Source organism: Convolutriloba macropyga, chromosome 8 (assembly GCF_964194025.1).
Source record: "Convolutriloba macropyga chromosome 8, txConMacr16.3, whole genome shotgun sequence".
Lineage (NCBI taxonomy): Eukaryota > Metazoa > Xenacoelomorpha > Acoela > Convolutidae > Convolutriloba > Convolutriloba macropyga.
The window spans coordinates 11,994,409-12,021,926 of NC_134475.1; the positions used below are offsets into that span (position 1 = coordinate 11,994,409).

The following is a 27,518-nucleotide window of genomic DNA, read 5'->3' on the forward strand; positions in this document are numbered from 1 at the left end:
TATATATATATATATATATAGCTACGAAGTCTGATCTCACTAAATAAAAACTTACTGTACATCAAGCGGCCATACGGAGTTCGGTGTGCACTTATTTGCGAGTCTAGCTGGCTGTCCTTATCATTCTCCCGATTTTCACAATTCCTCGTCTTCTTCTTGGGCGTTGGTGTTGTTAGCTGGGACCGCTTTCTTTTAGTAGTGGGAGCTGACGTGCTTGGGCCAGCAACTTCGGAAGTTGTCTCAATATAATCATGGCTTTTCAGAACAATTTCATGCGCGGGGAGTTCCGGCGTGAAGGTACAAACTGTATCATCCATCAAATCAACTCTGAAATATGAAATATGTATTGCACAGACGGAAACACTTAAGGTTGCCGAAAGAGAGAGGAGCCTGCTGCTAATGGGCAAAACCCTGCAAAACTTGAATTCCCAGTACGATTGATCTAAAAACGCAAAAACAGATGATATACTAGACAAGGAGTACAACACACTGACAAAAAATGGTTTCCCAACACCCAAAACCGACTCAGAACCTACTTTTCAAAAAAAAATTATTTTCACGGTATGAAACGTCGAAAACAGAAAATGCCCGACTACTTAGGGTTCTGCTACACTAGACCGGATTTCCGCAACAGTGTGTATTCAGAAAATTTTTTCTGATCGTTAGAGACCAAGACTGTCATGCGAACTTCCGGTTCGGTTCACTTATGCATCTCCGTTGTTTTTTAGCATGGTTGGTCTAACTATAAATTTTACCCCCGAGGATCGTCGACTACCGACCAAATCCTAGCAGCGACGTCAAACGTCTAAGTAGTAGTAGTAGTAGTAGTAGTAGTAGTAGTAGTAGTAGTAGTAGTAGTAGTAGTAGTAGTAGTAGTAGTAGTAGTAGTAGTAGTAGTAGTAGTAGTAGTAGTAGTAGTAGTAGTAGTAGTAGTAGTAGTAGTAGTAAAGTAGTAATAATGTAGGCTTTGAGTCAGCCTGATTCAAAGTCTAAACTACTGCTACTACTACTACTACTACTACTACTACTACTACTACTACTACTACTACTACTACTAGTAGTAATACTACTACTACAACTACTACTACTACTGCTACTACTACTACTACTACTGCTGCTGCTGCTGCTGCTACTACTACTACTACTACTACTACTACTACTACTACTACTACTACTACTACTACTACTACTACTACTACTACTACTACTAATACTACTACTACTACTACTACTACTACTACTACTAACCAAAATAGAATTCAATGAGAAGAATTTTTGCGCGATATGTTGACGATTCTGTATGTACCAAGAGATCAACAAGCAAGGACTTGCTTGAAAAATTTAACTCACTGCGTAAAAAACTTCAGTTTACATTAGAAAAAGCAGATGCAAACAGTGAACTGGCTATTTTGAAATAAATATATATGTAAGCAAAAAGAATAAAATTTCATGCAAATGGTACCTAAGCCTATTGATGCCTCTACAAATCTATTTTTCGTAGTTTTGGCCCCCCGCAACATAAGAAAAAAAGTGCAAAACACTGTGCATAAATATTTCCGTTGCTCGATTAATTGAAAAAGTTATGACGAGTCACTTAAAACAAACCAGTATATTTGGTTGAAAAATCAGTACCCGGAATAATGAACTGAAAAAATTGAAAACGAAATTCTCGAAAAACTCGTAGTAGGGAAACTAAAAGCATCAAATACCGAGAAAAAATAGGTATCATTGGTAAAAATAGTCAAGATTCCATCTTTTGTTATGCAGTACAGAGACAATTTAAGTGTGAGACAAAGAAAAATTACAAAAATATCTCGTTTACGATAGGAAACTGAAAGTTTGCTTGCAATCACTTAAGTCGGGTTTTGATAAAGTTTTAAAACTCATGTGGTTTCTGAAATTTATGTAGTGGTTGTGAATTCACCTATGCCGGTCAAATTCGCCTTCAAGTTACCAAAATGATGAAACTGCACCAGAAACTGGATTCACCTGTCAGGCAGCACGTTAGCAACCGCTGTTGTTTGTCAAAGGCTTTTCATTGGCGAACCATTGACCAGAGCAGCGACACTGAACATTGGATTACCGCCGAAAATTGCACATAAGGCAACGTAAACCAAAATAAAAACACGCCCTGCGAAACCCAGGGGAGCAAATTGACACTCAAACATTAGTCTGACATGTGAGCCGGCTTGGCTGAAAAGATGTTAACGAACAACATATGCAAAGTGCAAAAATTCCCGCTATTGTCAGAAAAAGTCCCTCAAGTTTTCGGAAACGAAAAATTTAGCTACATGATTCAAATATGGAAAAGCAAAAATCCTAACATTTTGATTTATGCTATTATATCAATTGCAAGAACTCAAAAAATTAATCTGTGCAATGATTTTTGATATATTTCCATTTTGGTTGAAAACTTTTATGGCGAAAAGTTGAAAATGTTCGTTTTTAATTTTAAAATTAGACTAATTGGCTATCATTTTTTCAAACAAAAGGTGAAAACTGATTGCCGACAGCAAAAAAGTTGCACATAAGTTGGGAAGAGTTTGGTGAGAAAACACAGGTCAAGATGCTCTAAAGGCTTAAGAAAATTTAAAAAGAGAGGAAAAAGTCTAGATATGTGCTGGTAATGCTTGCAACTGTACTTCTTGCAAATAACAAAAAACTAGCTAAAAAATTAGACTTAAAGGCATTTATCTTCTTACATTTTTTTCAAAAGAAGTGCAATCGAACGAACATATGCTCTTGCAGAAAATTAGGCAGTTGTTGGATAAAGGGGTGCCACAAGAGAAGCTCAAGATATGAAATTCAAATTTTTTTATTGACGGAACGAAGGTGGAGGTCAATGGTCTTGCCGCTGACAGCGCCTGACACTCGTACATGAAAATCCTGCAGGTGAGTGCAAGAAGCCTAGTAAGTTTTGAAAGAGGAAAGCTCTTTGCAAATGTGGTTATGATGAATACTTACATTGTAGTTTGTAAAATATGAAACACGTGTTTCAACATCCAGATTAACTCTAGTGACCGCTTTCTCTCAGATTAAAACGTCAATCCGGCTGATCAGAGAAACGATAGAGAGGAAGACCGCCATGGTGTTTCCCTACGACCAGTGCAAAGTATTTATATTTCAGAGCGGTGCGGTGATTTGCAAAGTATTATTCAAAAATAACAAAATATTTATTTTGTGTTTTTACAGCACACTATCAAAGGAAGCCGTTTCAGATACGATTTCAACGTGTTGCAAAGAGCATGGAGAACCCGAGAACCAGAAAAGGTAAATTTTTTTGTGTCAACCTAACGGCAATTTGGGACAAGTTTGTGACCACCTTTATCAACTATCTGAAGACAGCTTGTGGACAAAATCAGTTAGAATTATCATTCTAGCGCCACTGTTCTCTCTATTCACACACTCGACATTTCGAAACAAACGTTTTTGATGGCTCCCATAACGAAGCAGTCTAGTTGATTTTTGACTGCCCTCATCAAAGTGAAAAACCAATTAACAAGTATTTGTTTAGTGAAATTTTTGAAAAAAAAACGATTATCAAAAGTTTCTGCAGCTTTAGAAGAAGTGATTTTGAAGAAATATTTGAAAACCTGTTCGAAAAATAGTTTGAACGCAAATGATTTTAAATAGTAATAATTTGTGGAATCGGCTTTATGAATTTCTCGATGGTTTTTTTCAGAAGCATACTTCTACGAGGATGCTATGAGGACCAAGAAGAAGAAGACACTTACTCCTGCGCTGGGTTAAACCGCCAATATCGAACCTGATGCAAAAAAATCAAAGCGCATAAAACACATACTAAGATGCAACGATATATCGAAAGCTGCAAACTTGAGGTTGGAAAATATTGTGGCAGAATCCGTGGAAAAAGATAAACCACATATCAAGACTTATTGCTCTACACCCTAGACACCAAATCAAATTGACTGGCTAACCAAAGAACTGACTTGAAAAGAAAAGAGCTGCACGCAACCTCACAACAATGTCAACCTTCTCAAAGACTAATTTCACTCAGTTTTTTTACACCAGTCTCATTCTATGCAATGAGCAAAATATGATAATTCGAAACAGATTTTGGAATTTCGAAGCAAATGATCTTTGAAATCTTTGTTCAGTTGGACACGAAAACAGCGAGAAAATTCAGTGTTTTATCCCAGGTGTTATTTCCAAAAGCAGCTGCCATTAATTGACTGGCGCTTCAAAAACTGATGAAAAACAGCAAAACGTCACTCAAGATCATCACGTTCCAAAAATTTGCTGTTGTGACTCCGATATTAAATATAGGAGACAAGCAAACGGCGTCAAATCACAGGCTGGTCTTCCTTTGCAACACCGCAATCACGGTACTAGAGAGTTGCACGTACGAACGACTCTTAGTTCTTTTGTAAGGCTCTTAAGCTTCATCAACACTGTCTCAACCAATGTTGCCTTCTGCTGTCACGGTTTCATGATGTACCCGGCTCAAAAAACGTTGAAAGAGTTGGTTGCGCTTGACAGAGACCTCTTCAAGGTGTTCGATCGTGTGCCGCACTTTGAATTACTGGAGAAATTGAGCCAACTGGAAGCAAGGAGCTGCTTGTTGGTTGTCTTTTACGACTACATGCATTGAAGAACACATTTTGTACGAGCTGAAAAAGTGGTGTACAAAATGAATGTCTCTTTGTGGCGCTCCTATTCTGTCTTTTGCAAAAATAAAGTTCCTGTTGTTTTGCGATCCAGTGATTCTTTCAAAGTGACTTCAATAGGACTTTTTTTAATCAAATGCATACAGACCTAGATGATTTTGGCAGCTCGGTTGAAGACAACAAAATCGAGTTACCAATTCACTAATTCGCGAATTGACCTTTCTGATGATGCACAGTAGAGGTCGAAGCCTTCCCTCAACTCGGTTTTTGTTCAGGGGGCTTAAAAATTAAAGTTTTGAGTATTCAAATTTCGTCTGATTTTTCAAGATATAGTATTGAAAACGAACGTTTAAGGGGACGTTTAAGAAGTAAATGCTCAATTTTTGTGGCTAAATCACACCAACTTTAAATCAAGTTTCGAAAACATATTTTACACCACTGATCCCCAACACTTTTCCTCTTGTCTTTGAAATTCAGATAAATGCCAACGCTCCCTAACCAGAGACCCAAATATAGAGTTGACCAAATCCAATCAAGTTTCACAAAAAAAATTGGTCAACAAGATCACTACTTATTTACGTTTTTTCTCTCTGATGTTTAACACAAGTGCAAACTTAGCCATATAGATGAAAATGAAAACATATCACTACTTATACATCATTTCTGTTTACTGTAAAACTTCGATGGAGCTCATCGACCTAACATTGGGGTTTCTGTTAAGTGAACGTTGTGTTTTATCTGAACCTAAAAAGTAGACGAGAGGATGTGTATAGGGGTCAATAGTGAAATTTTTTTCGGTGTTTCATTTTAAATTGGAGTAATTTTGCCCCAAAAATCAAATTTTTACTTTGTAAAATTAGAGAACGCCAACCAATTTTTGTCGTTAAGTGTAGTAGTGGTACTAGTCTCTGGGGTTACCACCTGTTTTACAGTTAACAGCAGTTTTGTTTTATGAGTACGTCCAGTTTCCAGATTTGCATATCCCACTCCGAGTGCATTTGATAATATTGTAAAGGTATTTTCCATAGTCATTTAACATTCTTAGAGATGCATTTGGAGGAATAATTAATTTTTCCAAATGCATTGTTTTTAAGTTTACTTTAGTCTAGATCTAGCAATTTTTTACATTCACCCAGTTCATTCTATCGTGTCGTTTTCATGTCAAAGTCCTCTCAATTCAATGACAGCAATAGTAATGGATTGCGCATTTTACCGTTTAACATTTATGAGAAGACTTTTACTGTTAGTAATCGATTTTGATAGTTTTCGTTCGAGTAGAGTATCCCTCTCTTCCATAGCTTTCTCAGACCTCCTGAGGCCAATTTCATTTCAAGATTTTAGGGCTACAAATAGGCTACTAGTTCTAGCATCCCAAAAAACAGTACCTCGGAATCTCAAAACAGATCCCAGACCTAGGCCTCGAATTATGAAAAGACTTTAAGAGTCTAGTAGAGGGGGCAATATTGACTATAATTGAACAGTCGAGCTTCCTAGTTAAAGTCGAGCTAATATTTTTCATGGTTTGATCTAAAGTCTTTTCATAACGAACAAAATCCACTTAAGGTCTTTTCATGGGTCCCAGATTTGTCATTTCATAACCAACAACGTCGAATTAAAGACTTTTCATTGGTCCATCATTACTTTTTTCATAAGTCTGTTTTTTTTCAGAACTGGAATTGTTTTCTGCTTCGAACCTGAGCACGACTAAATAGCTTTGCACCTGAGCAGTGCAATTGAAGAGAGTCCTAAGAGTTTTGTCAAATCTTAAGTTAAAGAGTTATGGCAGCTTGAGTATATTATCACTTTACCTAATTCAATGAAACTAACTAGCTTAAGTGTATTGGTGCTAGTACCCTTATCCATGAAAAATTTTTGGCGTTATTCAGTTTGTTTTCCTTTCAAAAATTATGGGCTATTTTCAAATAAAAATAATGCAATTTTTTGAGGGATTTGTATTCTTCTGAATCGTAAAAGATGAAGGAGCATACATGCTGCCAACCTTAAATGCAATATTGAACGCCAAATATTAATGGCAAAAAAGCAGACTTATGAAAAGAACAATGATGGACCCATGAAAAGACTTTAACTCGACTTTGCTTGCAAACATTGCAATGAACTTAAGTCCAGCACAAATTTTTGGTCGAGCACAAATTTTTGGTCGAGCCAAAATCTTTTGTAAGATTTTGGGTTCGGCTAAAGTGTTTTGCGCAAAATCTGAGTCGAGCTAAAGCCCAGAATGTCTTAAAGTCCGGCTAAAACTTTATCCTAGCTCAAATCAGTCGAGTATGATCTTTTCATAGTACGCTTTGGTCGATCATTGTTTTTTTCAAAATTCTGTACCTAGACCTGGGATTGAGTGAAAAAGATGGCGAGGTTTAGCAGTGAGGAAATTGGTTACGCGTTTCATCCGGGAATTGTCCGAAAATGTGGAAGGGGCACTTTGGATCATTGTAAGATGAAATATCACTATTCCTGGTACTTAATTATGCAACTCATTTTTCCGTAACGCTATTTTTACAAAAATTTTAACAGTTAGAATTTTGACCGCGCCAATTATAATATGATCTTTTTCTCGTGGAACAAATTAAACTGTAGAATCAAACAGAAAAAAAACTAACATGTTGCGTATTAAGCGGCATAGATCATATCCGCACTGAAAGGGGCAAATTATATAAAATTCCATCACTTTTGTTCTATAGACTGTCGTCAAATAATTCATTACATAAGCAAGGTAAATTACAAAAAAAGACTTTTTATCCACGAGCATTCCGAAATTGAACATTTAAGATGAAAAGGCCTGGTTCGGTAATATTTTGCGGAATTAACTTGAACTTTAATATACCGAAGAGCACAGACAGCGCTTCAACATAAAAGGCAAGCAGGAAGGTGGTATGTAAAAAAAAGCTAATTGCATAGCGAGGGTCTCTTCTGCAGCAGAATAAAAAACATTTGAAGCGTGGTCATCAATGCCAAAGTTCATATAGGAATGATTTGTTGGCAAATATTTCTAAAAAATGTGCTGCGTCTTCTAGTGATATCCAAAATCTGCTTACTATCATAGCCTTTCATTACTAAAATGACTTATTGAGTAATTTTTGTCAATTTCTCCACAAGAAAAACTGTCAAGTTTTAAATATTTCGATGAGGATGACCTTGACAATTTTGATGATTAAAAAAATTATCAGCCGAAAAGTAGTTGACACAGAAAACGTGATGCTTTGTTCCGAAGACAGTTGAGGAAAACAAAATTTTATACAGACAGCTAGTTGATATCAATTGGTTTTCGGTTTTTTTTTCACCTGAAAACCGTTTGTTTCGGAGGATAGTTTTCTCAAAATAAACTCTGAATGGTTTCTCTAGAGCTTGAATAACGTTTTTTGATTTGAAGAGATTTGTTTTCCCTCTGTTTACACCAGATACTGAATATGAAATTAAACAGCTGAAAAAGCGAACAGGGTTTGAAATATCAAAAAAGGTGCATGCGGTTCATGGACTGAATTTGAGCCAGGAGCTCATGTTAAAGGGACAAAATGATTTTTTCTTAATTCACAAATTGCGCCCCGTGCATCAATAACGAAAATTAGTTTTAGAACAAAAAATTATTTTGATAATTGGGTCTAAATTTTTCAGATATAATATACCTGTTACCAAAGGTTACATCACTATTAGACAATCAATGCATTTCAGCGGCCATTACAAGAAGCCCTTAAAATAAAAAACGACACATCATATCAATAGGGAGACCCAATTTAAAAATTCAGTGACAATAAAAACAAAGGCATGCGAAGTATGACAAGAATTTCAGAGGCCGAAAACCCCGTTGCACTAATTTCTCTAAGACAGCCTTGAAAAAGAGCTAATTTGCTCATACAATTTAACTATATAGTTTCCTAATTGTTAGACTGAAGGAATGAGCAATTGGAAACGAGAGTATAATCATGCAATAATTTGCCAGAATAGTTAGATTCAATAAAAAAAAATTCCAGCTGAAGAGGTAACAGTTTCTGTGACCTAAAAACAGACACCTTGTTTTCTTGATTATTCATCATGGATATTGCCGAGCTAGTCATAATAGACGGGAATGAGCAATTGGAAGCGAGAGTATAATCATGCAAAAATTTGCCAGATTATTTAGATTCAATAAAAAATTTCCAGCTGAAGAGGTAACAGTTTCTGTGACCTAAAAAGGGACACCTTGTTTTCTTGATTATTCACCATGGATATTGCAGAGCAAGTCATAATAATCTACCTCATTTTAGGTTTAATGGCAATTTACCCAATTCCATTTTACCCCACACCATTTTACCCAATACCAACTTACCCAAAGCTCTTTGATTTTTTCGTTCGATTATCCGACTACAATTTAGCAGACGCCATTAGAAGGATGTTTTAAAATGTTTATTTGGACAACATAATACCATCTTCGGTTGTGGTAGTCTCACATCAAGTCCTACGAGCATTTTATAGTTGGCTAATCCCATGTTCGGTTCTGATAGTTTCATATCAAGTCCAACGGGCCATCTGATTATATTGTCGGCTAAACAGTCGTTCTGATAATTATAACAATAAAGTTGATTTTTTTAACCTACGCCAACGAGGCCAAGCAAAATGACTTTTCGTGAAACAATTGATCTCACTTGCATTTTGATTGACAAAATATGAGTCAGCGCATGAGTCAGCGCATTTTGATTGACAAAATATTGAACTAACTGATTTTTGTCTTAAATCAATCGGGAGCATAACAGGGACAAAAAAGATAAATTGAAAAATTAATAGTCTGAATTTGGGTCCAATTATTCTATAATAAGTAAGTGTCAAGACTAATTGACAAGAGTGGCGTTGGCATACTAGGCGTTGGCATGAAACTGTTCTCTATTCATAATTTTTTGTGTCCACTTATTTTGCTTCAGTTGCGCTGTCTTCAGTACCAATGACTCTAAAATTTAGTTCTAATGCAACAAACGCTTGACACATTTTTAACAACGAATCAATTTTTTAGCAGAGATATTATTTTGCTCTTTAAGTTAATAAAAAACGATTTTTACAAATGCATTGATGAATACTTAACGAAGGAAACCGAGAAGCGCTTGTTTGAAACCTCATAAACTCTTATAAACTTTTTCTGAATTTTTTTATGGAAACTTTTGCTCCAAATTGCGTTTATTTCTTAAAATTTTTTTGAGGCTCCAGTCATCTTGAGTCTTAAAAATTTCAAATTTGTTCCAACGCTATGAATTACAAGTTTACAAATTTTAAAGGCAACTTAAGAACAAGTTGCAAAGTCTTTTACAAAGTTGCGATAGGTTGCTGACGAACGGTTGAGGCTTTATTGTATTGTTCTAACATAAATCTTTTAATAGTGAGAATAAAACAATAATTTGCCAATTTTTGAATTTAAGTTTTTTGGATCTAACTACAGTCAAACGTCAACATAAAGAACAAATTAAATTTGATAGATGGATTCGATTTGGGAAATGGCAGACTTTGACCAGTTGCCTATCATCTATCGATCTTCTCTCTTAAAAGTTCAGTATTTTGATGTTCAGTATGTTGGATTAAGTCGAAGTAGAAATCTCGGGCTTCAGTGTTGTAGTTGTTTGTTGTTGTTGTTGTTGTTTGTTGTTGTTTTATTGTTATTATTCTAGACGACGGCGTGTCCGGCATCGCTGGCAATACCGCAGTTGTTGTTTCTGTTTCTGGACATCATGATGTAGCCATTGACACCCCAGCTAGCTCCCCAGCTGTTCTTGACGAGCCAGTAGTCAGATCCCTGGTCAGTGCCGTATCCAGCTGCCAAAACTCCGTGGTCCAATCTGTAGGAGCTGCATAAGGAATCGTAGTAGACACCGCCAGAGTACAGCTGGAAGCTGAAGTGGCTGGCATCAATGGCGACTGAGACTGGTCCAACATCGGCCACAACCTGCTGCAGCTTAGCTAGAAAATTTGAAAAAGTCACAAAAACGGTTTTGGTTTCAAACTAAATAATTTTAAAAGACAACTTAATTTTCGTGAATTATATGTAAGCCTCATTAGATTGTCGACAGAAAAGGCAAGCTAATAATTTTTCCACCCAGCAATTATTTGGAGTGTCATAGCAAGCAAAAACTTTTGTAAAATGGGTCCAGTGAGTGTTTGAACTAGAATCTCTTACGTGCAAGCATTATTGTGCTAACTATTACACCATCTGGACTTAATCTCTCCAATTTTGGTATCTCTTAAAACCCATTCTCATGTTCTTTCTTGTTCTGGAGGATTCATCTCTAAAGCCAAGTTTATGTTTAACAAGTAGAGCTTCCCGTAAAAATATCTTATGCTTATCTTATGCAAAATTTATATTTGGTTGTTCTTTCTCAACCGTCCAACAATAAGCTGAGTAAAAAGTCACTAAAGTCGTCTCACCCTCATTTCCGTAAGGCAGAGAGGTGTATCCGGACACAGTAGCTGCGATTTTCTTGCCAGACTGTTTGCAGTATCCAGCATATCCGTTTCCGGCAGTGTAGGGGTAGTCGGCCTCTGAGATAGATCCATGTTTGACCAGGTATTGGGTGGCAGTGTTCATGTTGCCTCCGTTGCAGCCATTGTTGTTTACAGTGTCACAATCAACCAACTGCTCTTCGCTCAAACTCACCAGAGTTCCTAGAAGAATAAGTTAATTCAATTGGACAATATCAGATACTATCAAGATGCTACAATTTGATTGGCTGAAAATTTTCTGCAAAATTATTTATAGAATCTGTATCTATAGAGTTTGTAAAATTTATAGTCTTCGATATATGATGTCCTTTTTTTATTCCTGCTGACTGTAGCTCGGTTGCTTCAATAAAACTAGTATAAAAATTGGTGGGCAGAAAGCAGGACGTTTTTACAGCACGCCGCATAGCATCTTATAAAAGATGATCTTAAGATGTCTGAAAATACTCATATAAGTTGCTCATACTAACCAGAAGCGTTCTTGTGCTGTCCTTCGAGTCCACCAGTGGTAGAGAAAGACCAGCAACTACCACATTGACCCTGGTCTTTAACTCCAGTGACGTATCCCTCATCTCTCCAGTCTACAGTGGCTGGCAGGGAAGACACGTCAACTGGGGTGGTGTCCTCTACAGGAACTTTAATTGATTTTAGGAATCCGTTCCTCTGGGATACAAACTCGTCGCTTCGCATATCGGCAAAGATGTTCATTCCCAAGAAGAAAGTCTCGAGACCCAAGTCGTATCGGGCATTGTGAGACATAACCTGGAAATAGAAAACAGAAATTTGAACTGATTTTCTTGAATTTTAAATTTATTCCTCCTTTTATAATTCATTTTGGTGTTTTTAAAAGTGTCGTACATGTCTTGCAGCATCTTAGATAGAGCTGGGTTGTTGAAAATTTTTAAGTCAGGAGATTTCAGTTATAAAATTTTGCAATTGACTGAAACAATGTCGGACAAACTCACATAACCCATGAAAAAAATTAATCTCGCCGAAACCAATCTAGAAAGATGAAATAGGCGTAATTTGATGCACATCTCGCACATCTAAACTCACAAGCTTACGGCAGTTCGATTTTATAAAATTAATGATTCGATTTTTATGAGCATTTAGTTTGGTATTGATACTGGGAATTCTTGGAGATAGAACTGCGGTATATTGTTCGAATGTCATTACTTGAACCAATATCTATAGAAATGGGACGGGCCTTTCCCCCCTTCCAACTAAAAAATCGCCCTCATATTATGGAAGGGTTACTGTAATGGAGGCTACACGTACTATGCCCCTAAAATGGGGGGGGTCCCAGTTGACCAATAATGTTTTGAACTATTGGCAATGAATTGTGATATTGACCTTCTCCAAGTTGTCTTTCCAGATGTTGAATCGGGCTACCTCCTCAGCTACTGTCTCGTACTCCTTGTCGTACTTGTGTTTCCACGCAGTGAACAACTCTGCATGTTCGTCCCTCTCAATTGACAGAGGCACTGCGGCCAGAGTCAGAGGAACCAACACTCCAAGTGCGAACAACAGCTGCATCTAAAGTCCACAAAATTAGACTAATTATGACTAAAAACGGAGCAACAAAATGCCTCATAAACAAAAGTCACTTGACCCTTAAGAAGTATCTAAGAAAATTAGGCATTCGTCGATAAGATTTGAATTTTGATCGATACAATTTGAAGTGATTCCATCAGAAAAACGTTGCCTTGCTTAATTGAAACACGCTCTGCAAGTTTTGAAAAGCCAAATTTTAACGGTGCCAGATTTAAAAACTTGCAAGTTTGTGTTTTAAGCAAAATTACGTGACTCTGCTAATGTCACTTGAAAGTCCTGACTTTTTTCTCAAACGCTGATACGCGATTCTCAATTGATGGTAGATTTTTTGGTGACTTCATTGGAGTCACGTAACCTAAACTTGAAACACAACCAACCCATTTGGCAAGTTGTATAAAAAATATATAAATGAAAATCGTCTTTTGATGAAAATGAGATTGGGGCGCTGTTCTGTACTATATGGAAGGCCCAAGATATCGCTGGTAGAACCAGGCATGAAAAATGCCTCGCCGTTTGAGCCGAATAGCTTGGGGTTTTAATTCGAGTCTCGAGTTGGGTTGGGTTTTAATTTGAGTTTTTTAATGCCATTCAGAAATAAAAGTCTCTACAGTATTTCACAAATCTTATTTACTTATCTTTGGGAATCTTTTCCGCCTTTTCAGGTGCCTCACAATGTAGGAATATCAAAGAACTGTTGATCAAAATATCCTTCTTCGGTTACAAAAAATGTGTTTTTATCCGCATCTTACAGAAAATTTAGCCAAAGCTTTCATACAAGAAAAGTTTAACTTACTTTGATTTGGGGATAACAACTAATTGATTAGTTCTGATCAAACAGGTAAAATGATTATTATTTGCTTGTATACATCCTTTTATACCATTATTTGTTTGTTATACTTCTGGAATGTTGTTCTCTTTGGTTGTTCAAATTCTAGTGGGCAGAAATAAACTTGGCCTTTTCTATTGTTTTTGTTTGTGGGCCAAACAATCCGCTTTTAACATACGCCCACTGTTTCTAAATACTATACAATTAATATAGGCATTGAATGTTAAATAATTGTACAGTAGTTTATGAATAACCAGTTTAAACTAACAAATACCAAAAGAATTTTGGCAAAATTTGATCGCAGATGTTATTTACAATTTGCGCCAACACTTTGAAACATTTAGAAGCTTGACATTTAGAGCTCAGATCATTTGAATATCTGTTCAAAATGGACGAAGGTCAAAGACGTATTAGCAGAATCAATTAACTGGAATAGTTGTAGTGAACTAAATTTCTTTAACAATTATCAGTCCTAAAAAAATGTGGAACTCTCCTCCAACCCAACCCTGTAAAATTTGACCATCTGTATGATTGCTTTTTTAACACACTTTAACTACTTAATAACTTGGAATTTCAACGAATGTAACAGAACAAAGACGTTCTTCTGGTCAAACGTGGTCAGTTCTTCCAAAATGCAAAGCTCATTTTCTCGCTCAGCAATTAAAGACTCGAAAACTCTTCCTATCAAACTCAAAGAAAATCAAGACCAAAACGATTTCCTTGTCATCTAAAAAAATATTTCTGTTCAATGATTCAATCAAATCCATGTTTGTAGAAGGTTAGTTGTTCAGCAGAGCATGATTTTAACTGTTATATGAGTTATAATTTTTTAAATTATTTAGCTGACAATATAAATAATAAAAATAATAATAATAATAATAACAGTAATGATTTTATTAATAATTATAATAAAATATTAATAATAATAATATTATTATTATTAAATTTATTAATAATAATAATAATAAAAAATAATAAAAAATATTAATAATAATAATAATAATATTGAAATTCTCAACTTGGTTTTACCACGCTTAGTAATTCCCTTACGGGGATTGAATTTGATTTCTCCCACACACTGTCCATCCATATGCTTTACGATTAGTAGTTAGCATTCTGCTTAGCTAAATCAAATAGATGCTCTCTGACTTTTCCTTCGATTTTGGCAAAACTTGCATGTGGATTATAATTGCGAAAGTCACGCACCAGTGACATTGAATTGTTTTAGCTTGTAACTATCTGGAACAAAATAGATGTCCATTTTTCATTTCCCAAAAATGCTCCGCCCGAGGTGAAAACATACCTGTCACAATTTTGTTTAACACAACAAGAGCCATGAAGACAAGTTCATATGAAGTTTGGAGTGTTTTTGCCGATCAAAGATACTCATTCTATTCTTTGTCATTAAACTGACTGCTTGAGCGTATCCAAAAAACATTTTTTTTTCAGGAGACTCACTGCTTTAAATTTCAAAATCAAGAACATATACTGTAAAATTTATCACTATCGAGTTTGAATAGTTTTATAGTTCTATAGTTCTAATTCTGGATCGGCAGTTTTCATTTTAATTTATCCTATGATACAACGGTATCTAATTATTGTAATGGCCAGTCCTACATTTTGGAAAGTTATACATAAAAATATACCATGCATTGCAAAAGCACTCAAATCAGTACAAAAAAACCGAAAGTTCATCTTAGCAACTTTTCCCAAAACTAGAACATTTTACACGTTACTCAATAGGTATATCATCATGAACTCAGGCGCAAAATTCTAAAATCATAATTTGATAATTGCGGAAAGAACTCAATAGTTTATGGGGACGTACTTCAATATCAATTAGTTTATGCTTTAGGCTTCAAATTGGTCAACAAATATTTTGTTATCATTCGATTTTTGTGAATTGTGTATCACAGCCGTGAAAACAAACACAGCCGAGTCTTGTACAGTCAAAAATGGTTTAGTCCAGTTTAACTAGAATCTTCAAAGAAACGTTTATATGGACCATAAAGCTTCTTATAGCAAAATTTTTTTCCGATAATTTTTTTGTCTTTTGTTTTGGCATCTAGTGGAATGTAATTATGAGCTCAGGCGGCTTCAATGAAGTATTACCGTTTGTTATAACAAATAGTCTGGAATTCACAAATCCGCTCCACTTGGTAACTCGTGTTGTGAACCTTTTGTGGGCTGAACGAAAAACGAACAATTTTTTTCACCATTTTATGCACAAAAACTCTTAAAACAAGTCCTACATACATTTTGGATTGATAACAAATTTGTTGACAGTGGAGAATTTATTAATTTTTTTCTCTTTTACTATAAATTTCACAGTTTGCTATCAAGCCCCGAAATTTGCGAGATATCAGAACATGCCATAATTATTATCCCCTTGCTATTTTCTTTTTTTTGCGCTATGGCTGAAGCATAGTGTTCCATCAAGAATAATTCTATTTCTTTTCCATATCGTTTTTTCACTTCCCTATTTTCATTCTCGTATGTTTCAACTATTTAAATAACTGTTATTGCTTGGATTGGTTGTGTCGTTATATAATGAAAATTACTTCATACATGTGATATATGAAGATAAAGATCTCAATACCAGCTGAGACTAGATATAGGTGAAAGGTCAAGATCTTTTATGCTTGAATCAGTAATGAATCAAAAAATGAATTGAAAGCATTGAGGGTGTCCGATGTCAGCAACAAAATTAATCTTCATTGAACGTTTCTGAAAACCAATTATTGACCGCTCCTTCTGAAAACAAGGAAAATAAAATTGTGTGGTCGCAATTTGATTAACATCCAAGGATGAGATGCACAACCCAAGCCAGCTCTGAGCAGACCGACTATGGTCGCACACGAGGGGTAAACTTCAACCCTTCCAGAGTCCGGCAGGACCACCTACAGTCTGGAATGTCCGGTAAAAATCTGTCTCAGAAATTGAATAGTCTGATCATACCGCAGTCTAGAGTCTGGATTGTTTCATGGTATGATCTGCATACACTGATCAGAAACTTTTCAAGAGTCCGGAAAGTGTATTCAGAACCAAGAGGTCCAACCGAGAAAATGACCAATCCGCTGAAAAGAAGAGATAATTAAATATCTCTTAGAACAACCTCTTAGTCGTCCGGGAGACCTAGTGCACTGACAGGAGGGCGCTTGAGCCTGAGTGGTGAACACGAGGCCCAAGAGGAACTAAAAGTGTTCATATGAATTAATTAGCCTAATTTTGTTTTTCGTCTTGTCAAAGGAATCAAAGTGTTTACATGGAAGATTTCTAGCTCTTGAATTAATTGGACACTTGATTTAAAAAACATCAGGTCTGGACTAACGTCTACACTTAAGACCACAAATTGTTTTTGGGTTTTTGGCTTTGTTAATTAGCACAGTACTATCAAAAAATACCTCGTGAAATGGCAACTTATTTCGGGTCAAGTTGATTGAAAAATAACGCAAAAGAACTTTTTCAAATTGTTTTAAAAAAAGGATTTTCTATCACTTTTGATATGCAAACTGTTGTGTGCAAAATTTTTATAATGAAGCGTCTTCACTAATTGTGCAAATCAAATCTTCTGTTGATCTCCTTAGCAAGAAAAATTGCGGGAAGACCCACAAAATTACACAGCATTTACAGAAACAATACCATCACAAAAACAAACAATACCATTACAAAAAATGTCAACTCGAGTCAATCAAGAATTAAACCAAGTTACGATGCAAAAGTTTTGTATCTTTTTATTGCATGTGATAGAGTACTCCTCTTAAACAAAGGCGGATCTTTTCCGTTTGTGCCCCCCCCCCCCCCAGCTTAGTGGGCGCATTTTATTTGACCCCCCAAATTTGCATTTTTAGGTTTTTTATTAGAAGAAATTTATAGAATTAAAAAGTCAGAGTTTGCGATATCCGCAACTCTGAAATTTAATTAGGTTAGAAAAAGAAATAAACTCAGTTTTTTTAAATGTGGAGGCCTGCGATATCAACGGTCATTCACATTCATACATTCATATTGATTTTTTTTCTTCTTTTTTCTTTTTACTCTATCTTTTGTCCAAATTTTAAATATTAGATTTTATTAGATTTGACCAAAATGCATTTGAAACCCGAATAGAAAATTAAAAATTGGTAATGTGTTCAAGGAAAAAAAATTCAAATTGAGTGCAAACAAAATAATCTTGCAAAACATCAGATCGATCTACAAAAATTTGAACGAGTTTGAAGTGTTGATGAAACAACAGGAGAGTCAGCCTTTAGCAATTTGTTTGACGGAAACGTGGCTCAAGGACCAGTCTAACACAAAGTGCATTAACCTTGATGGCTACCAGGAGATTGCTACAAGCAACCGTAATACTTCTAAAGGAGGAGGAGTTGGGATCTTTGTAAGAATGGATTTACAACAAACAATTATTAATTAAAAAGTTTGGCCGTGCCAGTATTCAAATTTGAAATGTGAAAATCAACACAAAAAATGGCAAAAGTTTTTTATTAACAGTGATCTATATCAAACCGAATACAAGTATAAAAGAAATATTGTAAACTTTCCAAATGTTTTTTGAAGAACTAACTCCCAAACCTGAACAGTTGCACATTGTTTGCGGAGATTTTACATTGATCATAGTAGCAAAAGCATCAAGCTCACAAAATTAAAAGACATTTTTAGTTCTTACGGCTAAAGCAATATGTCAAACGTTGGGTATACTAGAGAAAGCGCAAAGTCGAAGACTAAAATTGACGTAGTTTACTGCTCGAAGACAGTAGAAATTGAAATCATCAAGTCAGCTGTAACGGATCACTATACTGTCCAAATCGTGTTCACTGACTACGTCGAAAAGACTGTACCACTGAAAAACAAAGTTTACAGGGATTGGACGGTTCTTGAAAACCTCTTAATTTTAGAAAAAATGGTTTTTAAAATAATAGACAAATAAGGCAGACTTATGTCGCAATCTATGCTTTGGATTGTGATCTTGCATTTGAAAAATTCCAAGAGGCTATCATTGAGGAAGTTGAAAATTATATTCCCTTGAAAAAAAACAAAACCTTCCCAGCAACCAAATTAGATTGACAACAGTATAAAGAATTTAGCAGCAAAAAAACAGAGCTTATTCCAGACTTTTTTGAGACACAAAAATAATAAAAACAATGAAAGTTTCAATAAAATCAGGAATAAGCTGAGAATGAAAATAAAAGAAAACAAAAGAATCTAGTATCAGAAAATGTTGCACAAAAACGCAAAAAACAGTTCCAGCAGCTTTTTTAATACAAGGAAAACATTGAGTGGAAATACACGAAAAGAACAAGAGGAGTTGTCAGAGAAACAGATTGAAGGTTTTAACATTTACTTCACAACTATCGGTAAAATTTTATCGAATAAATAAATGATCCTGGAAAAAATGGAAGACAAAAAAGAGCTTTAAACAGCATGTTTTTGACCTCAACAGATGAAGCCGAAATATCACTAGTCATTAAAAAATTGAAAAATAAATACAGCACTGATTGTGACCCTCTCAATAAATTTATACTTAAAAAAAAAGAATATGCTATAGCTCCTACATTGACGTTTTTAGTCAATAAGTGTTTCGAAAAAGGAACCTTCCCAAAATGTTTGAAAAAAGCAGTAATAATTCCAATACATAAGTTCGGGAATGCTTACAAAGCTCACAACTACAGGCCAATTAATTTATTACCAACGATTGGAAAAATACTGGAAAAAATACTATGTGATCGAATGACCAAATTCCTCGAGAAATACGAATTGCTTAATAAAAATCAATTTGGATTCCGACAAAAAAGAGGGACTTCTGATCTTCTGATGCATTAGTTTATTTCGTTGAGGGAATCAGAGAAGACTGGGAAAATGAACTAAAAAGAAGTGAAGGCTGTCTTCATAGATCTGAAGAAAGCATTTGATACAATTGAACAATGGAAAAGCTAGAAAACATAGGAATGAGAGGACCTGTACATAAGTTACTGAAATCCTATCTGTGTGACAGATAACAATTCGTCAAATCGCTTGAGTTTAGGTCGGAATTCTTACCAATAGAATATGGAGTGCCGCAGGGCTCGGTGCTAGGACCACTGCTCTTTCTATTTTATATAAATGATATTCCAGATTTCTGCGGTGACTCAACTGCAATTTTGTTTGCTCATGACGCCGTTTTGAAGCAAAATGCGTATTCAAGTAAAGAAAAACTTGAGAAGTCAGTCGAATCTGTAGCCGACTATTTTTGCGAAACAAACTGACACTCAATTTAGAAAAAAAGCACCTTGTGAATTTGAACGCAATCAGAAAATCTTCTCTACAGGAGATAATTTTGCAGAATGATGCGATCAGTCAAAAAACGTCTTTAAAATACTTAGGAGTACATATTGATGAAAAACTTAATTAATCGGCATATCCTCGAATTATGTGCGAAATTGTCCAAATTTTCAGGATTGTTTTATAAGTTCAGATCAATTTCAACAACTGCACAGCTTCTTGTAACATAAAAAGTCTACGTACAACCAATACTAAATTATGGTGTTTCAATCTATGGAACCAGTAGCAAGACAACACTTCAGCCTATAGAAGCAAAAATAAAACAAATAGCCAGAATCATGTTTAAAAGGAGAAAAACGGAATCAACACTGCAAAATCGAGAAAAGTATAAAATGCATTTGATCAAAGATTTGCACATTTTTGAAATGTTTAAAAAATTAACAGAGATACTTAGATCGGAATGCGAAATAAATAGTCTAAAATTTCTGGTAACAAAGAAAAAAATAGAGTCAGTTGAGTTAAAATGAACATCATCCCGTCAGTTATAAAGTACAAACGCGGTTAGTGGACTTAGCCCTAAACGATTAGGAGTAAGAATAAGAAAATTGTTGAACTTTATATTAAAATTTAACCCTAATTTCAATTCAGAAGTACAAATCTTGAGTAAAAAAGAATTGAAACGTTATCAGTATAGTTTTAGAGACAATTACATTAGCAATAACCAACAAATAGTTTAGTTAATATATTGAGCTGATCATTTCAAATGCTTTGCATCTTAAGCATCTGACAATCTGTCTTTTAAAGTTTCTTGGTACTGCTACTGGCATCACTTGACGAGGACCATCGGACCTTTTGATGACCTATCATGTAAGTGGCGGTTCTGTGCGGCCTAGTTTGTACAGCAATGCTAACTTAATTGAAAACAATTTATTATGCACGTTCCATATTTTTACATAATGATTTACTATGTAATGCCAAGTGGGGGGCGCATAACGTACTGAGGGGGGGGGGGGGGGGGTGGCACACTTATGTTAAAGTACTGACAAACCTTGTATTTTTGGGGTGTAATCTCAATTAGTTCCACATATAGCTTTTGCCGAATTACGATCAGGAATAAAAGTTTTGTTTGAATGGCTTTTCTGTGGTCTAAACCAAAGATGGATACCTGTTGGCTGTATATAACTCACTTGCTAAATTTTTAGACAACAAGATACATATTATAATATGTTTTCTTTCTTTTTTTGAGATTCTTTTATTTCTTGTGCAGCTTGTGAGATTGATCCGTTTACAAAAGTTATAATTGTTAAACGCATTTTCTTGATTATCTGTTCTAAGCCCAATGTAGTTGATAATAATTCCAGGTACAAATAAGTGCAGTTGATTTACTATGTAATGCCAAGTGGGGGGCGCATAACGTACTGAGGGGGGGGGGGTGGCACACTTATGTTAAAGTACTGACAAACCTTGTATTTTTGGGGTGTAATCTCAATTAGTTCCACATATAGCTTTTGCCGAATTACGATCAGGAATAAAAGTTTTGTTTGAATGGCTTTTCTGTGGTCTAAACCAAAGATGGATACCTGTTGGCTGTATATAACTCACTTGCTAAATTTTTAGACAACAAGATACATATTATAATATGTTTTCTTTCTTTTTTTGAGATTCTTTTATTTCTTGTGCAGCTTGTGAGATTGATCCGTTTACAAAAGTTATAATTGTTAAACGCATTTTCTTGATTATCTGTTCTAAGCCCAATGTAGTTGATAATAATTCCAGGTACAAATAAGTGCAGTTGCGAAGCATATTTTGAGTAAACATTGCACGTGTGCAGTGTGGTCGGTTCATGTAAAATGGAGCATCTCAGCTTGGGTACCACAGAATTGTATGCATACGGTTGTTGTTCCGAACTCAAGTAATGAGGGACAGATGTCTGAGCTCGCCCAACATCGTTTGACCGACCGAATTATTTACCTTAACGGGACATGACTCGTATCAATTGACTGCCAATGCAGATTAAAAATTATTTATAAAAAGAATTTTGCAATATCAGTTTCTTTTTCGGCAAAATTACTGATAACTTCCGAGTTCAGTTGAAATGGATTTAAAAGTTATCTGTGCTAACGATTTATATATGACAAGCCGACTTCATGCAATAATGAATCAATCGTTTAGCTTTCTAAAGAGGAAATCAGTTGTTCTTCCTTTAAAATTTTAATCAATCAATTTTTTCAGATCAATTTTTCCACATCATGCAACTTTCTCAAGTGAAAATGTGTAAAAACACAAAGTGCATTAGCCTTGATGGCTACCAGGAGATTGCTACAAGCAACCGTAATACTTCTAAAGGAGGTGGAGTTGGGATCTTTGTAAGAATGGATTTACAACAAACAATTATTAATTAAAAAGTTTGGCCGTGCCAGTATTCAAATTTGAACTGTGAAAATCAACACAAAAAATGACAAAAGTTTTTTATTAACAGTGATCTATATCAAACCGAATACAAGTATAAAAGAAATATTGTAAACTTTCCAAATGTTTTTTGAAGAACTAACTCCCAAACCTGAACAGTTGCACATTGTTTGCGGAGATTTTACATTGATCATAGTAGCAAAAGCATCAAGCTCACAAAATTAAAAGACATTTTTAGTTCTTACGGCTAAAGCAATATGTCAAACGTTGGGTATACTAGAGAAAGCGCAAAGTCGAAGACTAAAATTGACGTAGTTTACTGCTCGAAGACAGTAGAAATTGAAATCATCAAGTCAGCTGTAACGGATCACTATACTGTCCAAATCGTGTTCTCTGACTACGTCGGAAAGACTGTACCACTGAAAAACAAAATTTACAGGGATTTGACGGTTCTTGAAAACCTCTTAATTTTAGAAAAAATGGTTTTTAAAATAATAGACAAATAAGGCAGACTTATGTCGCACTCTATGCTTTGGATTGTGATCTTGCATTTGAAAAATTCCAAGAGGCTATCCTTGAGGAAGTTGAAAATTATATTCCCTTGAAAAAAACAAAACCTTCCCAGCAACCAAATTAGATTGACAACAGTATAAAGAATTTAGCAGCAAAAAACAGAGCTTATTCCAGACTTTTTTGAGACACAAAAATAATAAAAACAATGAAAAGTTCAATAAAATCAGGAATAAGCTGAGAATAAAAATAAAAGAAAACAAAAGAATCTATTATCAGAAAATGTTGCACAAAAACGCAAAAAACAGTTCCAGCAGCTTTTTTAATACAAGGAAAACATTGAGTGGAAATACACGAAAAGAACAAGAGGAGTTGTCAGAGAAACAGATTGAAGGTTTTAACATTTACTTCACAACTATCGGTAAAATTTTATCGAATAAATAAATGATCCTGGAAAAAATGGAAGACAAAAAAGAGCTTTAAACAGCATGTTTTTGACCTCAACAGATGAAGCCGAAATATCACTAGTCATTAAAAAATTGAAAAATAAATACAACTCTGATTGTGACCCTCTCAATAAATTTATACTTAAAAAAAAAAGAATATGCTATAGCTCCTACATTGACGTTTTTAGTCAATAAGTGTTTCGAAAAAGGAAACTTCCCAAAATGTTTGAAAAAAGCAGTAGTAATTCCAACACATAAGTTCGGGAATGCTTACAAAGCTCACAACTACAGGCCAATTAATTTATTACCAACGATTGGGAAAATACTAGAAAAAATACTATGTGATCGAATGACCAAATTCCTCGAGAAATACGAATTGCTTAATAAAAATCAATTTGGATTCCGACAAAAAAGAGGGACTTCTGATCTTCTGATGCATTAGTTTATTTCCTTGAGGGAATCAGAGAAGACTGGGAAAATGAACTAAAAAGAAGTGAAGGCTGTCTTCATAGATCTGAAGAAAGCATTTGATACAATTGAACAAAATTTGCTCCTGGAAAAGCTAGAAAACATAGGAATGAGAGGACCTGTACATAAGTTACTGAAATCCTATCTGTATGACAGATAACAATTCGTCAAATCGCTTGAGTTTAGGTCGGAATTCTTACCAATAGAATATGGAGTGCCGCAGGGCTCGGTGCTAGGACCACTGCTCTTTCTATTTTATATAAATGATATTCCAGATTTCTGCGGTGACTCAACTGCAATTTTGTTTGCTCATGACGCCGTTTTGAAGCAAAATGTGTATTCAAGTAAAGAAAAATTTGAGAAGTCAGTCGAATCTGTAGCCGACTGTTTTTGCGAAACAAACTGACACTCAATTTAGAAAAAAAGCACCTTGTGAATTTGAACGCAATCAGAAAATCTTCTCTACAGGAGATAATTTTGCAGAATGATGCGATCAGTCAAAAAACGTCTTTAAAATACGTAGGAGTACATATTGATGAAAAACTTAATTAATCGGCATATCCTCGAATTATGTGCGAAACTGTCCAAATTTTCTGGATTGTTTTATAAGTTCAGATCAATTTCAACAACTGCACAGCTTCTTGTAACATAAAAAGTCTACGTACAACCAATACTAAATTATGGTGTTTTAATCTATGGAACCAGTAGCAAGACAACACTTCAGCCTATAGAAGCAAAAATAAAACAAATAGCCAGAATCATGTTTAAAAAGAGAAAAACGGAATCAACACTGCAAAATCGAGAAAAGTATAGAATGCATTTGATCAAAGATTTGCACATTTTTGAAATGTTTAAAAAATTAACAGAGATACTTAGATCGGAATGCGAAATAAATAGTCTAAAATTTCTTGTAACAAAGAAAAAAATAGAGTCACTTGAGTTAAAAAGAACATCATCCCGTCAGTTATAAAGTACAAACGCGGTTAGTGGACTTAGCCCTAAACGATTAGGAGTAAGAATAAGAAAATTGTTGAACATTATATTAAAATTTAACCCTATTTTCATTTCAGAAGTACAAATCTTGAGTAAAAAAGAATTGAAACGTTATCAGTATAGTTTTAGAGACAATTACATTAGCAATAACCAACAAATAGTTTAGTTAATATATTGAGCTGATCATTTCAAATGCTTTGCATCTTAAGCATCTGACAATCTGTCTTTTAAAGTTTCTTGGTACTGCTACTGGCATCACTTGACGAAGACCATCGGACCTTTTGATGACCTATCATGTAAGTGGCGGTTCTGTGCGGCCTAGTTTGTACAGCAATGCTAACTTAATTGAAAACAATTTATTATGCACGTTCCATATTTTTACATAATGATTTACTATGTAATGCCAAGTGGGGGGCGCATAACGTACTGAGGGGGGGGGTGGCACACTTATGTTAAAGTACTGACAAACCTTGTATTTTTGGGGTGTAATCTCAATTAGTTCCACATATAGCTTTTGCCGAATTACGATCAGGAATAAAAGTTTTGTTTGAATGGCTTTTCTGTGGTCTAAACCAAAGATGGATACCTGTTGGCTGTATATAACTCACTTGCTAAATTTTTAGACAACAAGATACATATTATAATATGTTTTCTTTCTTTTTTTGAGATTCTTTTATTTCTTGTGCAGCTTGTGAGATTGATCCGTTTACAAAAGTTATAATTGTTAAACGCATTTTCTTGATTATCTGTTCTAAGCCCAATGTAGTTGATAATAATTCCAGGTACAAATAAGTGCAGTTGATTTACTATGTAATGCCAAGTGGGGGGCGCATAACGTACTGAGGGGGGGGGGGGGGGGGGGGGTGGCACACTTATGTTAAAGTACTGACAAACCTTGTATTTTTGGGGTGTAATCTCAATTAGTTCCACATATAGCTTTTGCCGAATTACGATCAGGAATAAAAGTTTTGTTTGAATGGCTTTTCTGTGGTCTAAACCAAAGATGGATACCTGTTGGCTGTATATAACTCACTTGCTAAATTTTTAGACAACAAGATACATATTATAATATGTTTTCTTTCTTTTTTTGAGATTCTTTTATTTCTTGTGCAGCTTGTGAGATTGATCCGTTTACAAAAGTTATAATTGTTAAACGCATTTTCTTGATTATCTGTTCTAAGCCCAATGTAGTTGATACTAATTCCAGGTACAAATAAGTGCAGTTGCGAAGCATATTTTGAGTAAACATTGCACGTGTGCAGTGTGGTCGGTTCATGTAAAACGGAGCATCTCAGCTGGGGTACCACAGAATCGTATGCATACGGTTGTTGTTCCGAACTCAAGTAATGAGGGACAGATGTCTGAGCTCGCCCAACATTGTTTGACCGACCGAATTATTTACCTTAACAGGACATGACTCGTATCAATTGACTGCCAATGCAGATTAAAATTTATTTATAAAAAGAATTTTGCTATATCAGTTTCTTTTTCGGCAAAATTACTGCTAACTTCCGAGTTCAGTTGAAATGGATTTAAAAGTTATTTGTGCTGACGATTTATATATGACAAGCCGACTTCATGCAATAATGAATCAATCGTTTAGCTTTCTAAAGAGGAAATCAGTTGTTCTTCCTTTAAAATTTTAACTAATCAATTTTTTCAGATCAATTTTTCCACATCATGCAACTTTCTCAAGTAAAAATTGCCCATTTTAAATTTTGTGTGTTAAATAATGCATGTTTTGTGACATAGCTTACTTTTTCAATTTTCGAGTGCGTTCCCTGTTTGTTTTTTAAGTTATGATATGTAATAATAGTTATTTGTTCCAGTGAAAAACTGTTAAACTTGGTGACTTTGACAACGTTTATTTAAAATTGAAGATAATTTCTAGACGCGCTGACTATGTGTTTTTATTTTTGCAATGCCTGCTATTAGGAAACAAAAATTTTTTTTAAAAAAACGAACGACATTCCAGTACAATCTTCTTAAACATTTGAAAAAACATTTTCGCGAAAAAGATTTTGATCTTATGCCAGACACAGTGTAATGGAAATTCTTTTTTTGCAGGACTTTCTGATACCGTCACATCAAAATCAAAACTTTTGTCTTTTGTACGTTCCCGAGTATTGGATGTTCTTGCAAACATGTTTTGAATAATTCTTTGAATACAATTTTACTCTAGTTTCATAATTTACAACGAGTTTTTGAATTTAGATCGCATATCTTGTCAGTTTCTTTTTCTTTTCAATTCATGCAACTTTGGTGTATGCTTTTTCAACGGAAACAATAACAAGGCGGCTCGTTAATGTGCATTCGCACATGATGTTCCGACCCGAGCTCATCTACATTTTTGACTTAATTGTCAACCAAATGAAGACATAACAAAAATAGATGTTTGAATTTTAAAAAAAATGCTACATTTTAAGTTAATTAAACACACTAAATTCTGCCTCGATGAAATAGCAATCATAGGTTTCATTCATGTGACATCAATAACTCATCACAATAAGTCGTATGGCAAAGAAGAATACATTTTCAAAATTTATCAATAAGACATTACAACAAGTCTTTGACTATGAAAACAACAACAAAAACAGGCAAAATCCAAAAGTTCGGTAGAAAATTGAGAGAAGAAAGTGTCGAAGCTATTTAAAACCATAAGCTTTTTTCTCTGAAAACTTTTTCGACGATCCATTTAACGTCTTCACTAAGCCAATGGGAGCTATCAATATTAGGATAATGTAATACGATTTCAAAAGGAACCAAAATTCCTAAAAAGAAATCCAAAAATTATAAAAATTATGAAAACTCGTGCCCCGAAGTAAAAAAAACCAACAGTTAGAAGACAAAACCGCTAACTAGATAAATGTTTGCTGATGTAGAAAAAAAGTGGTTCTGTCATTACCGAAACTGACTTACAATCCACGAAAATAAGCTTAAGATTGATTTATGTTCAAA

At 34.8% G+C, this 27,518-nt stretch overlaps 1 protein-coding gene across 1 annotated transcript; it reads right to left on the reverse strand.

Moving 5' to 3' along the window:
• Window positions 1-10,002: 10,002 nt before the first annotated feature.
• Window positions 10,003-13,587, reverse strand: LOC142344465 (cathepsin L-like peptidase). Its single transcript, XM_075396123.1, has 5 exons — window positions 13,447-13,587; window positions 12,453-12,635; window positions 11,570-11,861; window positions 11,028-11,264; window positions 10,003-10,562 (listed from the first exon to the last, which is right to left on the reverse strand). Exons 2-5 carry the CDS (start codon window positions 12,633-12,635, stop codon window positions 10,270-10,272), a joined length of 1,005 nt encoding a protein of 334 aa, XP_075252238.1. The 5' UTR covers window positions 13,447-13,587; the 3' UTR covers window positions 10,003-10,269.
• Between the last annotated feature and the right edge of the window lie 13,931 nt (window positions 13,588-27,518).